This window comes from Furipterus horrens, unplaced genomic scaffold (assembly GCF_987537825.1).
Source record: "Furipterus horrens unplaced genomic scaffold, mFurHor1.1.pri manual_scaffold_1, whole genome shotgun sequence".
NCBI classification, from domain to species: domain Eukaryota; kingdom Metazoa; phylum Chordata; class Mammalia; order Chiroptera; family Furipteridae; genus Furipterus; species Furipterus horrens.
The window spans coordinates 137,447,607-137,462,696 of record NW_028327171.1 but is presented as its reverse complement, the minus strand read 5'-3'; the positions used below and the strand labels follow the sequence as shown (position 1 = coordinate 137,462,696).

General features: G+C 34.4%; 1 protein-coding gene across 1 annotated transcript in view; it reads left to right on the top strand.

The window, feature by feature from the left end:
* LRP1B (LDL receptor related protein 1B) overlaps positions 1-15,090 on the top strand; it is a 1,919,366-nt gene that overhangs the window by 1,684,556 nt on the left and 219,720 nt on the right. Inside the window, exons 61-62 of the mRNA XM_090279551.1 lie at positions 7,728-7,916; positions 8,757-8,905. Coding sequence (XP_090135677.1) covers positions 7,728-7,916; positions 8,757-8,905 — 338 coding nt within the window. The remainder of the gene's footprint in view (positions 1-7,727; positions 7,917-8,756; positions 8,906-15,090) is intronic.

The following is a 15,090-nucleotide window of genomic DNA, read 5'->3' as shown; positions in this document are numbered from 1 at the left end:
ACGTGCCCTCAACTGGGGACCTAGCATGCAACCTAGTCATATGCCCTGACTGGGAATCAAACCAGCAACACTTGGTTCGCAGGCCGATGCTCGATCCACTGAGCCACAGCAGCCAGGGCCAACACACTCTTTTTGGATGGGGTGTATGTGACTAAAGCAGTTATTCTCTGGAAATACACCGCTTTATACCTACCCACACTTCTCTGTTACTCTTCATAAACTATAAACCATTTTTCACCTACCCACTGACCACTGTCATGAGTCTAACACTTTCCTTAGCATGTTAAACCACTTTCTTCCATCATCTAATTTTACTTCTGTTTTCCAGTTTACATTTTTTTGTAGTCTTTTTTTTAATGCCACATCATTTTTTCCATGCTAATTATTTTATTACTTCCTTTTGGTGTTCATGCTCTACTCTAATTCTAGTCTAGCTTCTCTACATGTATTGTGTATTATTCTTCTAGGAAGAGGATTCATGAGTATCCTGATCCTTTTTTCTGAAGACACATGTTTTAGTCAGGCTATATAGTTTGCACTATATTGATATATATATTAGAAAAATTAACTGAAGGGAGTTCTAGCTACCCTACCTTTGCCTCTTTCCTATGCTCCATATGCTAGAAGGCTCCCTTCTATGGATTCTATCACCAGGTTCTTTCACCTCAGGCCTCAAGTTGAATTTAATTCATGAGAAGCATTAACAGAGATTAGATGGTAGACAAAAGAAATAGTCAGAATATTTATTTATCCGCTTTTTCTCCATGCTCAACCACTGTGGGTTAGCATGACTGAGCTCCTCCAACAAATAGTGTCTGCTCTTTGTGGATGGCTCTTTTTCTTTAACTGCAGCTTTCCCCAGCTGCTAACAGACCTACGGGGAAAACAACAACAATAGTAACAATCCATCACCAGTCACTTAGTCCCAAAGCTCTGTAAATAATTAAAAGAAAAATAATATGACCTACTACTTGTTGTACCTAAATCTGCCTTTTTTCAGTTAAATTATTTTAAATTATCATTTAATTTGTTATCTGTTTAATACAGGACCCTTGGCTGATATAAAAGAGAGTGAAGGAGGTTAAAAGGCAATAAAAAGTTAAAATAATTTTTCAGTATTTCAGGCGTGAGGAAATATCTGCCTTTACTTGGGGTAATGACACCAACAAATATAAAAATGAGAGTCTTGAAATATATTTCTAAAAATGTAATAGAATTTAATGTTTTATTTGACATACTTGTTAACTTTACTCTAAAGGATTAGGAAATTAGGTTTCCAATGCTAGTCATTCACACAGTGAGGATCAGGCTGACTTTAAGGACCACTGGGTCATGCAAGTATTTCTTTCTAAACAGTACATAAATTCTTTGTAATTAAAAAAAAATTAGTACTCAAGTTACTCTGTAATTATTGAATTTGGTGATTGTATTCTATGAACTTTGTTTTGCTTTGAGAATATTGCTTAAGCCTCTATAGTTAATATTGAATAAGATATTATAGGATTGTTACATATATCATAATATTTAAATTAATATTAGATCCTTAAAATAAATATTGGAGGAGAAATAAGAAAAAAATAGAGCATCAATAATACAAATTTCTTTTTAACTAGTAACTATAGGGCAAAACCATGGTGAATGTGCTGTTACTCCAAAGTTACATCATACTAATAATACCAACTATGAGATATTTAATACTGGATATTGGTACATTTTGTTCTTAAGTATTTAAATTATATTAATCTGAAATATAAAGTAAAATAGTTTATTTAGGAATATATTTGCTTAGCTAATAAATAAATGCTATCCAGAAAAAAAAATATCAAGAGTATTGTAATAGAGTATCTCTAGCAGTGAAGACTTTAAACAAATAGCATGCAACTTGACTAAAAAGGAAAAGCTCCACAAAGGAGTTTTTCTCTGATTTTTATTTTGCCAAATATTGACTCCTTCCTTGTGCTAGATACAGCCTACGCTATAAAAATTGGGAGCCTAGTGCTTGAGTACAATGCTGGAAGCAGTACAATAAGTAAAGAGCTGTTGAACAGAATAGAAGCCTAACTACAGAGAGCAGCTTTCAAATAAGCTTTAAATATATAATAAGTACCTGTTAACTGCAGCCCACACAATAGCCTGTTTCTTCCTGTTTTTTTTTTTTTTTTTTTGTGTGTGTGTGTGTGTGTGTGTGTGTGTGTGTGTGTGTGTGTGCCTACCGAATACCTGGGAATGAGAGGTGGGTTTTTTATTTTTTTTTCATATTTCTCTTTTAAGCAAAGATGGTCTTATGTATAAATGGTCATAATATTTTCTCTTAAAAAGGATACCCATCATCATTTTGAGAAAACATTGACTGCCTTTTTTTCATAAAATCGTTATCTCACTATCATTAAGTTAGTTAAAATGTTCTTTTCATGTCGTCACATTTCATGTTTACATTTTGTCATTTCTACTAATTGTCAAATTACATTACAAAACATCCTTCATGTTACTCTTTTATTTACATATATGTATATGAGGTCTGTCTGGAAAAAATGTAGTCATTGTTAATATAATATAAAGAGAACAGCTTGCAGGACACTGTGCCCTAGCGGCTAAGGAGCGTGGACTGGAATGAGCATGCTTAAACAATGGTGGATTGGCTGTACTAGTCAGTGGGGGCGGTGGACTTTGTTGAGTGAACATGCGTACTCTGTGGCCATCACATTCAAAATGACTGAACCAAATTTTGCCTTAAGCTTGAACATACCTCTATAGAAACTATTTGGATGATTCAGAAGGCTGCAGCAATGGACAATTGGTGATTGACAGCTTCATCATGGCAATGTACCCACTCATGCATCACATATTATGCAGAGTTTTTTGGCAAAACATCAAATCACCCAGGTGACTCAGCTTCCCTACAGCCCAGATTTGGCATCCTGCAGCTTCTGGCTTTTCCCAAAACTAAAATCACCTTTGAAAGGGAAGAGATTATAGACTGTCGATGAGATTTAGTAAAATATGACAGGGCAGCTGATGGCAATTGGGAAAACCGTGTGAGATCCCAAGGTGCCGACTTTGAAGGGGATTGCGGCATCATTGTCCTATGGATACAGCGAGATCTGATTAAAATCACTGGATAGAAGTAGGAGGGGCCAAAGGAGGAGTTTGCTGAGGCGATGGAAAGCAATCTAGGACAGGATTGGCTGAGAAGCTGAATGCCTCCAGAGCCAATGGAAATAAAAAGAGGGCTGGCTCTTTAGTTCACAAGCTTTACTGGCTCCTGAGCTGGTTCTCTCAGGCTCTTCTTGCTCAAGGATACATAGATGATGGTGCTGCAGCAGCCTACATTTCCCAAAAGACAGTATTTTGTATGGGAAGGAACTCCAGGCATAGCCTAGGATCGGGCTGGCCTGGCAGAGGGTGGCAACTTTATTCTTTGGGTGTTCTAGAGGGAACAGACTCTGAGGCAGAAGCCTGCCATTCTTCCAGAATTGTGTAGTTTTTGTGTATATTGTTGTTTTATGTTATAAACTAACCCTATAGAAACTAACAGGAAAGGATAGGAGATCCCAGGTGTTAAAGTTTAGCCTTAATTGATAGGCTTAAGTAATTAAAGCTGTGACTTGATAGACTTAAGTGACTGCATTTGAATAAGGACCCGTTTCCTTCATCTCCAAACTTTTGCTTCTGAAATTTTGCCTAGAGGGTGGCAGTGGGCAACAGGACCCCCCTTGCTGTTTGGTAACCCTACGTACATTGTTTCTTGTACCTTGTATCTTCTTCAATAGATGTCTATATTTTTCATATTGTATGGCTGGATACCTCCTGGAAGACCTCATATATATAACCTATATGTGTATGTGTGTGTGTGTGTGTGTGTGTGTATATATATATGTATACATATATATATACTTTTGTTAAAAATATGTTATATACACACAGATTTTTAATATAGGCATACATATATACATATATATCTATAAGGTAGAAATACGTAAATAAAGAGATGACAAAAAGTAAAAATTTTATTTTTCTCATTCTGAATCATGTACCAATATATTTAATGCTTTGTCTCAGAATATCTCATTTACTCTCAATGTGAGTTTAAGTCTTCATATGTTGGTAGAAAAACAAACAGATATATTCATTTATAGTTACATTTAGCAGTTAATATATAGAAATTTTTTCACGGAAGGTTAAGCAGATAGTCAAATTAATCTTGTGACGAGATTTAGGTCCTAAAGAGGTAATGCAAACATACTGCCAAGTTATGAGCTGAACTCCTGAAAAGGTAAAGATTTTGTTTGCTTTCTTTTGTTTGCTTGATTTTCTTCAGCATTACTTGTGGTGTTAAGGTACATGTCACCTTCTCTTACAGAGTAGTTTGTGGAGTCAGTATAATGTTAGATATATACCATTAAATTTCTTCTTGTTAACATAGGTTGGTGTTTTTACTTTATTTTATATTTTTTATTTTTCTAGAAGAAATACTCTGGTGGTTGTGTTTGATGTTATTTGGGAAATAAGCATGTTTGCCAAATGAGCAGACTTGAATGGACTTATAAAGCTGCCACTGGTAGTCTGATATTCACTGCCAAAATCAAACAAGGAATTAAATAAAACAGATGGTCACCCTTGGCAAAGGGACTAATTTTTTTTCACTTTCACTTGATTTTACTATGTGCTCCATACATTCATTTATATGTTATCTTTCTTTTGAAATAAGGACTTAATTTTCAAATAGTATAAGTAAATATTGATTATCTGATTACAGAGGGTTTATGGTAGGTGATCAGTACAAGCTTAGAGATAACAAACTTGTCTAGTACTTAAATTGTCCCATGTCTAAAAATAATACACAGTGTAATTGCAATCAAGTAACTAAATAAAATAATTTTTATGTGGAGCTTATGAAATTAGTTCCATTACTTTGTATTAGTTTGCTAAGGCTACCATAACAAAATACCACAAGCTGTGTGGCTTAACCACGGAGATATATTTCTTCACGGTACTGGAGGCTAAAATCCAAGATGAAGGTATTGGCAAGTTTGCTTTCTCCTGAGGCCCCTTCCTGGCTTGCAGATGGCTGTCTTCTTGCTGTGTTCTTCCATGGCAATTTCTCTGTATGTGCACACCCCCGTTATCTCCCTCTTATAAGGATACCAGTCATATTGGATTAGGACCCCGCTTTTAATGACTTCACTTAACCTAGTTACTTCTTTAAAGGCCCTGTCTCCAAATAGTCATGTTGGGAGATAGGGCTTCACCATATGCATTTTGTGGGGAAACAATTCGGTATATAACCACACTTTACCCAACTAGGTTGGCTTTCTTAAAGACAGTGCTAGGAGGTAAAGTGGCAAAGAACTCAGCAGCCAGAAAATCAGATTAGATTCAAATACCATGACCTTCATTTACTAATTTCCCTTCCACCTTTTGTTAAGTTACTTAAAATTTTTCAGATTTTAGCTGTGTCACCTGCAAAGTGAAGCCTACTATTGTACAACAGAGCTGTTGTAGTAAATAAAATGAGGTGTATAAAGTGGATAGCCTGCGGCATGGTTTCTCCACCTCGGTACTATCTGCCTGATAATTTTTTGTTGTGGGACCAGAATTGTCTCTCGCACTTATTGAGAACCACTGGCCTATTTTCTGGCACCCAAGTGCTTAATAAATATTTGTCGGCTATAGTTACTTTTGGAATAGTGAAAAGACTATGCTATTTTTGAGATGTTAATAAGTAAGTTCTTACAATAAGCACTTTTTGTAAAGAAGTAAATTGATTCTGATGGACTGAGAGTTTCTAAAGTAATAATTAACTTTTTAGGTCCATATTTATTAATGTAATTAGTCCTTTTCATTTAAGAAAATCTGTTTCTGAGACCTCCAAACTTTTTCTGGAAATTTTTATTTTATTTTGAAAATTTCCAAACATACACATAAGTTGAAAGATAGTAACAATAATAACCCATCACCAAGATTCACCCAGATGTTCATTTTGGCACATTTGTTTTATCTTCCTGAAAGAATTTATACAGCCAAAGGAGGAAAGTGAGAATAATTTGTATAAATAATTCAGACATGATTTATTCTGCAATGTCCTTCTCTTAATCTTTCTGTCCAATTCCATTACCATTTTATTTTTTATTTTTTAATTTTCTTTTTCCATTACCATTTAGTCTCCTTATACAACCACTACTCAAATCAACACACTGTTGTCCATGTCCATGAGTGCTTTGTCCTTTTTGCTCAATCCCTCCACCCTCTAACCTCCACCCACCCCCACCAACTTAGTTGTCATACTGCTCTCCATCTACGAGTCTGTCTCTATTTTGCTTATTTTTTCACTTATCATTTTAGTGATGGGCTCCATGTGTATAGGAGTACACAGATAACTTAGGCTGCGTGTTTGTATCATGTGTGCACATCTGGATTCTTCTTGATTTTTACATCTTTTTATATAAATCATACCTGTTCTGAAATAGATTTCTGGCTAGACACTACATATAGATAATAGTCAATGGCTTAAATTGTTACATATTTGGAGGAGTCTCATCTTATTTCTTTCATTTTTATTTTCCCAAGTCATAGTGAATTCTTTAATTACATTAGCTCATCAGAATAAAAATAACCAACCAATATATTGAAAATTTCTGCTGCTAGCCAATAATATAAATTAATACAGAATTTTAAAAATAAAGCTGTAAAACATTCTAAGATTGAACTGTTTTATAAATTGTGATAGTGTTCTATTGTTACTGAATGAAGATGATGTCAACAATACTTAGTCATTAAAATCTAATTTATATAAAGTACATATTACTTGACTTACAGTACCATTTTTCATTATTAAATATTTTCTCAGAGTTTCTAAAATTAGACCTGAAAATCAATACAGATAAATATATTGGACTGTTTGTGCAAATTGGGAAATTTCCACTTTTCTTTCATGTATTGCTTTTAAATTTTTGGAGAAAACATTCTCTATTATGGTTTAAAATTATTAAACTTCAAGCCACCAAACAATTCTATTATATCTTAGTCACCTGATAGGACCCAGGAGTCCTTTGAAAGAAAAATTTATATCTGTGATGATCAATCTACAGTTTACACTTAAACACAACCCTATAATGAACACATAATTATAAAGCAATTTAAATTTGCAATTAAACAGTTTTATGGCTGTTAAAACTGCATAATACATTGTTATCTGTCACGTTTTTATTTCTCTCCATCTCTATCCCATCTCATTTTGCAAGTGAAAATACTCATAAAACCTCAGTGACTAAAATAGTTAATAGTAGTCTTATAGTCACTCTATCTCCAGATAGATAGAAATTTCATCCTGGACATATAATTTAACCAATTTAAAAGTGGGAAAGCAATGAAATGACCTGTAGATTTAAGGATTTAAGTTAAGAACAACTGTATGTATATATACAGTTGTTAAATGTTGGACGTTGTTTGTTTCTAGTGAAGCAACCATTATCATTATTTGTGAGCAGGATAGCATTCATTTTCTTCCCAGTGGTTGAACAGAACTAAATCTGAGCAAAGCACACTACTGTGCCAGATCCTGCATTCTCTTCCTCAGTAATAAAGAACCTTGCCAGCCTGACAAGTTGTCACAGCAGTTATTCACATGAAGTTCTGTAACCGGTGTATCTGTCAGCCCATGTAGTATTGAGTATTTTAACTGGCAGTCTTCCAAGACTGAACATTAATCTTACCATCTCCTATTACAGTCCCTAATCAAGATATTCCAGGGGTGATTGCACTAACATTGTTTGAAGACTACATCTACTGGACTGATGGGAAAACCAAGTCACTCAGCCGTGCGCATAAAACCTCGGGAGCAGACAGACTCTCACTGATTAACTCATGGCATGCCATCACAGATATCCAGGTGTATCATTCTTATAGACAACCTGATGGTAATTATTCTTTCCATGATTTCCATATATGCATCCACATCTTTTAGTAACATTCCATTTTTGTTTCCTCCAAGGTTAAGTGTAAATTTATTTTTGAGAAATTGTATGAGAGTTTATTATTTACCATAATTGTATAAAATGAATTCAATTGATAGAAGACACTGCTATCAATGGGTATAATTGGAAGCTCAATAATAGTGGAGACAGTTATTGATTTGTTGAATCATATTAAGCAGAAATGACAATACTTCATGTGGTTGAAGAAGTGGAGACTGAATTCTTAAAATAATTTATTTACAAAATAGTTATAAGATCCTTAGTTTCTGGAGCGCTGGGTAAAAAGTTATTTTTAAATAGCTCTAGGATTGTAAAAAGGAGAAATATAGTAAGTTTCTTAAAGCATGTGAGAATCTATTCATTGTGATGAAATGAAGTATGGATTATGTTGCTTAAAACAAAAATTTGGCCCAGAAAAACAAAACTACTACAATATTAATTGTAGATCATTGTTTTGTTGTTTTATTTTACATTAATATTTTAAACATATGTATGTTTTCATCTAAAATACTTCTATGTTTCTGTTTTCTGTTGGACAATTATTTTTTCTGCTAAAATGCTTGTTTTTGTGGAAATGCATCCTTAACATTATTTAATGGTAAAATGAATGCCATTGGGCATAAGTAGACTTTTCCAAAAAATAAAATAATATATATAATAATTGTGTTCTTGATTACAAAGTTCTATTTTAAATTATGGAGCTTAAAGATCTTGTTTCAAATATCATATTACATTATTGGTTTTGATTATTTTGTATTCTTGTTATTTTTTTCTCATTTGTAGTCTCCAAGCATCTCTGTATGATAAATAATGGAGGTTGCAGTCATCTCTGCCTTTTAGCCCCTGGAAGGAATCACACTTGTGCATGTCCCACCAACTTCTATCTTGCAGCTGATAACAGGACTTGCTTATCCAACTGCACAGCCAGTCAGGTGAGTGGAGGTCTTCAAATCATTTCATGGCGTACATGGCAAGCTGTTACAAAAGCTTTACCTAATTTTTGTTTATTTGTTTAAACACTTCAAAACATCAATTTTTGTTGTTGTTGTTATTAACGTAGTATTGCTGATCTTTCTATACATCACAAACTTACAGAGTTAGGGAAAAGCAATTACAATATAATGTTTTAAATCATGAGAGGGCAGAGCAGAATCATCAGAAATTTGATGTATTTCAAGAAGAAAAGGTGATATATGCAGTTTAAACAAATACACAAATCTTCCTAAATAATCTTCTCTGTATTGCCCTTCTTCATTTCTCAGATGACCTAATATGGAAAAGATAAATTGTGTGGAAATTAATTTCTAAATTTTTTTCTTTGAATTGAATTTATTTACTAGGGGTGGGAGGGTGGACATCCATTGCAGTGTACAGATGATGTGTTGTAGAATTGTGCATTAAGATTTCAAAATTATATTGTTTCATCTTTTAATTTCTTTATATTATTAACACTATTACAGATGCCCTCAGTTTTCCCCTCCTGTTTCCTTCTACCCAGCCCTCCCTCCAGTCTTTACCATATTGTTGTCTGTGTCCAAAAAATTATATGATCTAAATATTTTCCTCCTGAAATCTCTTTTTAAAATTAATTAATTAATTAATTAATTTAAAGTATATTTTATTGATTATGTTGTTACAATAGTTGCACTTTTTTTATCCTTTGCTCCTCTCTGCCCAGTACCCCTCTTCCCTCCAGCAACCCCACCCCCCTTAGATCGTGTCCATGGATCATGCATATAAGTTCTTTGGCTTCACCGTTTCCTATATTATTCTTAAATTTCCCCTGTCTATTTTGTACCAGCCAATTATGCTTCTTAGTCCCCGTACCATTTCCCCATTTCTCCCCCTCTCCCTTCCCAGCTGATAACCCTCCAAATGATCCCCATACCTATGATTCTGTTCCTATTCTGGTTTGCTTAGTTGGATTTTGTTTTTATTTTTTAGATTCAGTTGTTGATAGTTTTGAGTTTGCTGTCATTTTAGTGTTCATAGTTTTGATATTTTTTTTCTTAAATAAGTCCCTTTGACATTTCATATAATAATGGCTTGGTGATGATGAACTCCTTTAGATTCACCTTGTCTGGGAAGCATTTCATCTGCCCTTCCATTCCAAATGATAGCTTTGCTAGATAGAGTAATCTTGGTTGTGGGTTGCTTTTCATCACATTGAATACTGCTTGCCAGTCCCTTCCTGCCTGCAAAGTGTCCCCTGAGAAATCAGCTGATAGTCCTAGAGGCCCCCCTGTAGGCAACTCTCCACCTCTCTCTTGCTGCCCCCACCCCGACTCTGTCTTTACCTTCCACCTTTGGCATCTCAGTCATGATGCATCCTGGTGTGGTCCCCTCTGGGTCCAGCTCGTCCGGGATCCTCCATGCTACCCGGACCTGTAAGTCCATCTCCTTTGCAAACTTTGGGAAGCTTTCCTCATTTTTTTCAATTCTTGCTTCCTCATTCTGCACTGGTTGACTGTTTTTTTCTTCTTCTTCATATTCCAAATCATTGATTTGAACGCCGGTTTCCTTCCCTTCACCATTGTTTTTGTGTGAATTTTTCTTCATTTCACTTAGCATAGCCTTCACTTCTCCTCTTATGCATTTGCCGTACTCAAATATATCTGTCAAGCCTATGAGCATCTTCATCACCAGTGTTTGGAATTTTATATTTGTTAGGTGGTCTGTTTCCTCATCTGTTAGGTTGGCTATCTCTTCATCACTTAGTTCTACCACTGGAACCTTGATTTGTTTCCCCTTTTGGGCCTGTCCTTATTCTGACAGGTTCCTATGTTTGTTTGCCTCCATGTCCCAGGTAGAGCTGTTGCTCCCATTATGTTGTAAGGGGCAGAGCCTTAGGGATTCATCAGTACAGGGTGACCTGTTTCACCACATTGTGGCGCTGTATGTGGGGGAGGGGTCTGAGAGGGAACAATGCCGCCTGACCAGCATTCGCCCCCTCTGCTGAGACCTGCACTCTCTGCCTTCACCCCACCCCCCACTGGTCTACACAGTCAGAAGCAATGAGGCTTGATTTTCCCTGGTGCTGGGACCATGGGCTGTAAGGTCCGGTGAGGAGCAGGGAATGCTCCCAAAGTGTCCCTCCTGACTCCTTAAAACGTGGGACTGGCTTTCTCCCAGCCCGCTGCTGCCGCTGCCCTGCTGCCACCACCATACCATGTCCTCTCCACCCTGGCTCTGCCCCTCCTACCTGTCTGAATGAGTATTTCTTCTTTATATCTTTGTTTTCTGGACTTCCATACAATTTGATTTTCTGGAACTTCTGGTTGTTTCCAGTCTTGAGACAGTTGCATTCCTTCTTAGTTGTGGAGAGAGACACAGAATGTCTGTCTATGCCTCTATCTTGCCTGGAAGTCTCTCTCTCTCTTTTTTTTAATGTAGTTATTTATAGTAAATGTATTCTAGAATTTAAATTTTCTACTTACTAGTAGTTGCATGATTGTACTTTTATTACTTTAAAATTTGGGGCAATGCCCATATGACACTATAACATTTGGTTGTGTTTTATTTGTGTCAGTATCTTGTTTAAGATACTATTCTCAAATATACTGTGTAATTTGTTTTTTTAATGACTAAATTAATTATTAGAATTCTGTGTTTTGAATTTGCTTGTTTTCCAGTTCTAGCAGTGACATCATGGAAGAGACTAAATATCTCTTAGTGTGTCTGTGTTTTTGAAATGGAGAAGCTAATGCTAGCTCAACCTGCCTCTCAGGTTATGACTATAAGCATCGTATACTAAAGAACTTTACTAATAAAAAAGACTGACCCTCTTCCAAGGAGGCAGTGTGTTTAATAGTTAAGGGCGCAGACTCTGAAGCCAAACTTCTTGTGAATGTAACCCAGACTCTACTTTAAATTTGCTGGATTACATTGAGTTTGTTCCTTAACTTCTTGGTGCCTCACTCTTCTCATCTTTTAAATAGGAATGATAATATTTGCAGGACATTGTTATGAGTACTTAAATAGGAAAAGTTCCCAGTGCATAGTAAATGTTATTGCCCTTGCCCTCTAGTGCAACTGGAATGTACTCAGAGTATGTGTGTAATTAGTATAAACTGCCAATAGGAAGGTGACAGTCTCTTCTGTCCTTACAATGTGTGTTGTTTTAATTATAATCCCCTAAGCGTGTATGTAAACAAAATACATTATTTTTAGAGAACTAGAAACTTAAGTTATTATGAGAGGTAAATTAAGCAAACTATTTCTAGAGGTAGAATTTAAAGGAGAAATCCCATCTTCTTTTAAATTTTAAAATAATATTCTTGATAGTACTGTTTAATTTAGACACATTTCCAACATGACCTCCAGGTGACATTGAAAAAACCTCTAGTCCCTGGTTCTGGAGTGGTCCACAATTCATTCTGTTGAGGCCCAACACTAATGCTTTAAGTGACTAAGTAGAGATGATGCCTGCCTAAGTCACTTACAGTGTGATGAGCCTCAATACCCAACAGAAAATGGAGCAAAAGAATGCTTGAGGTGACTATCACACAGCAAGGCCTAGGTAATAACACATCAGTCTTGCTGTAGTCATAAAAGGAATAAAATGTTTCAAATTATTATATAAGAAAACCTATAATTATGGTAATTTAATGCCAAAAACTCCTATTAATTAAATGAAAATCTAGATCAATGTAGAATAGAAATTTTTATATAATTAAATAATTTCTCAATTTAGTATCAATGATGAAACCACTGCAGTATAATTTTGCAAATACTGCCAATAATGTTTTGCATGGATTTTTAAAATAGTCAACAATAGCAAGAGAGAACAAAATATAGTATATCAGATATCTCTATTTTTAACAAAACTTCCTGGAAAAAAAAGTGTTATTGCTTGATTTGTTTCATCTTAAAAAAAAAAAAACCTTAATGAAGAACAGCTTACACAGTCCATTAGTGGTTATCCCTGTAAGTGTTGTGGTTTATAAAGCCATTTTGTCTCTGATTCTTTTCTGATTTTACGAGAGGAAAACGCTATTGTGCACTGCTTGTACAAAAGTCAGGTTATAGAAACATAAATTTTAGTGAAGTAGACATTAGAATGAAGCAAATAATCTAGGTACTTTATAATCATATCATTAAGCTTCTGATATAAATGTTGCATTTTTAATTTATCTTACTAAGTAATTTTGATTTGTTATCATCTAGTTATTGCAACCAATATTATATGCCAAAACAATATTATGTTTTAGAAAAATAAAATAGGCAAATCACATCAATAAGAATTATGTTAGGATTGAAAATGAACATATGAAGATCCATACAAAAATCAAAATTAAACCAATTTTGTAGCACTAACATCTTTAAATATTAAATTTATAAATCATTTAAATTAGAAAATGAAATGTACTTTAAAAATGGCATTACTTATCTTCTAAGTGGAGACTCTTCCTGTTTTAATTGAACTTCACTATATGTGGGATTTGCATTTTAATCCTGTATTTGTCTGAGTAGACATATATTTAGTAGTTCCTTCATAGCTTCTTCTTGGGGATGATAATTGCAGGTTGCAATTTATTTTATAAAGATATTAATCTTGGAGAACATTTACCATAAAGAATGTTTTATACTTAGCATTTATCTTTTTTAAGTTACTGCATTTAAGTATGAGAAAAATAAAGCCATGAAGCTGAGACACAAAATACAAGAGATCTTTCCCTGAGAGTAATGAATAAAATGTTGACTAGCATAAAATGTAACATAAGTATATTTTACCTCAGCCTTATCTTAACTCAAAGCCTTTTTATTTTATCATTAAAAATGAAATGGTGTGCAAAACCATAATATGATATAATTACAATACTTGGCACTTATTTAAATCAGACATATTTAGTACATTTAGAAATGTGTATTTTTAAAAAATTAAGTCAATTGGGAAGACTGAACATATTCAGTCTTTTAAAAATAATGTAAATCCATCCTGAATCAAGTCCATTATATTCAGACAGGTTCAGCAAAGATTAATATCAAATTTTCTCTTACTTTAAGAAAGTAACAGTATTTTAAATAAACAAAATTTTTAGCTTGCTAATCCATTTTTCAGTAGAGAACATTGAACCTAGACTATATTTTTCTGTGTTACAGATGTGTCTGGTGTATAACATGCTATGTATGATAAATGCTACTTTGCTTTTAGTAACTCACATGGGGATTTATAACAGAAACAATTCAAAACCAACATAAATTCCAAGAAATTAACTAATATTTTAAATTCCAGATGAATATTATGATATGTGATTTTCACTGGATTTTTATTAAAATAAAGAAGAAAAACTAGTTCTACAATAAATATATTACACTTTATTGATTGGTTTCAATAATTTAAAGTGAATCTTTTTGATAACTATTTCAGATGCATGTGTTTTCTGTGTGGAAAGTATAATGTTGTTTAAATTCCTTTTCCAAATCTGAGTAAGCCTAGAACTGAATGTTGTTAAGAAAGGGATTAGTTTCTGGTCTGAGACCACTAAGAAACTAATTGACTGAGCTTTCTTGATTTCTGTGTACAGTTGGCCTTCAATGAATGGAACAATAATTCTGTATTCTGCTCTGAGAAATTAACTTCAGTTTGCATCACCTTCCTTAGAATATTAATTTGAAACATTTCATGGGTAACAAGTTATGTGTATGTTAAATAGCCTATAAGTAAATATTGCCATATAATATTTTCAACTAATTTCTCTATTGTTAGTCTTCATTTCATGGTTTATTTTAAAAGGAAGGAGTTACAATTTTCTATTTCTGTAAGTAATAGAATTATCTTTCTTAATACTGTTATTTTAAACTATTTTAAATGGAAAGGGACAATACACCAAATAAAACACATGTAGTGCAGGAGCTTAGCTCCAAGCAGGTTTACTTTGGATTTGATGAGGCAGCAGGCAAAAACAGGAATCAAATCCACCTTCAGTCTTGCCACAGCTGGCGAGGACAGGAACAACAGGCTCTGCCTTCAGTATAGTCTTGCGGCCAGTGAGCAAAGAGAAGGGCCAAAGCATCTGCCTCACGGTGGCAAGCGAGGACATGGGAGTCGCTGGACCCAAAATCATCTACACTGCCTGAACAGCAGGGGCTCATATGTGTAAAGTACATGAAGTTA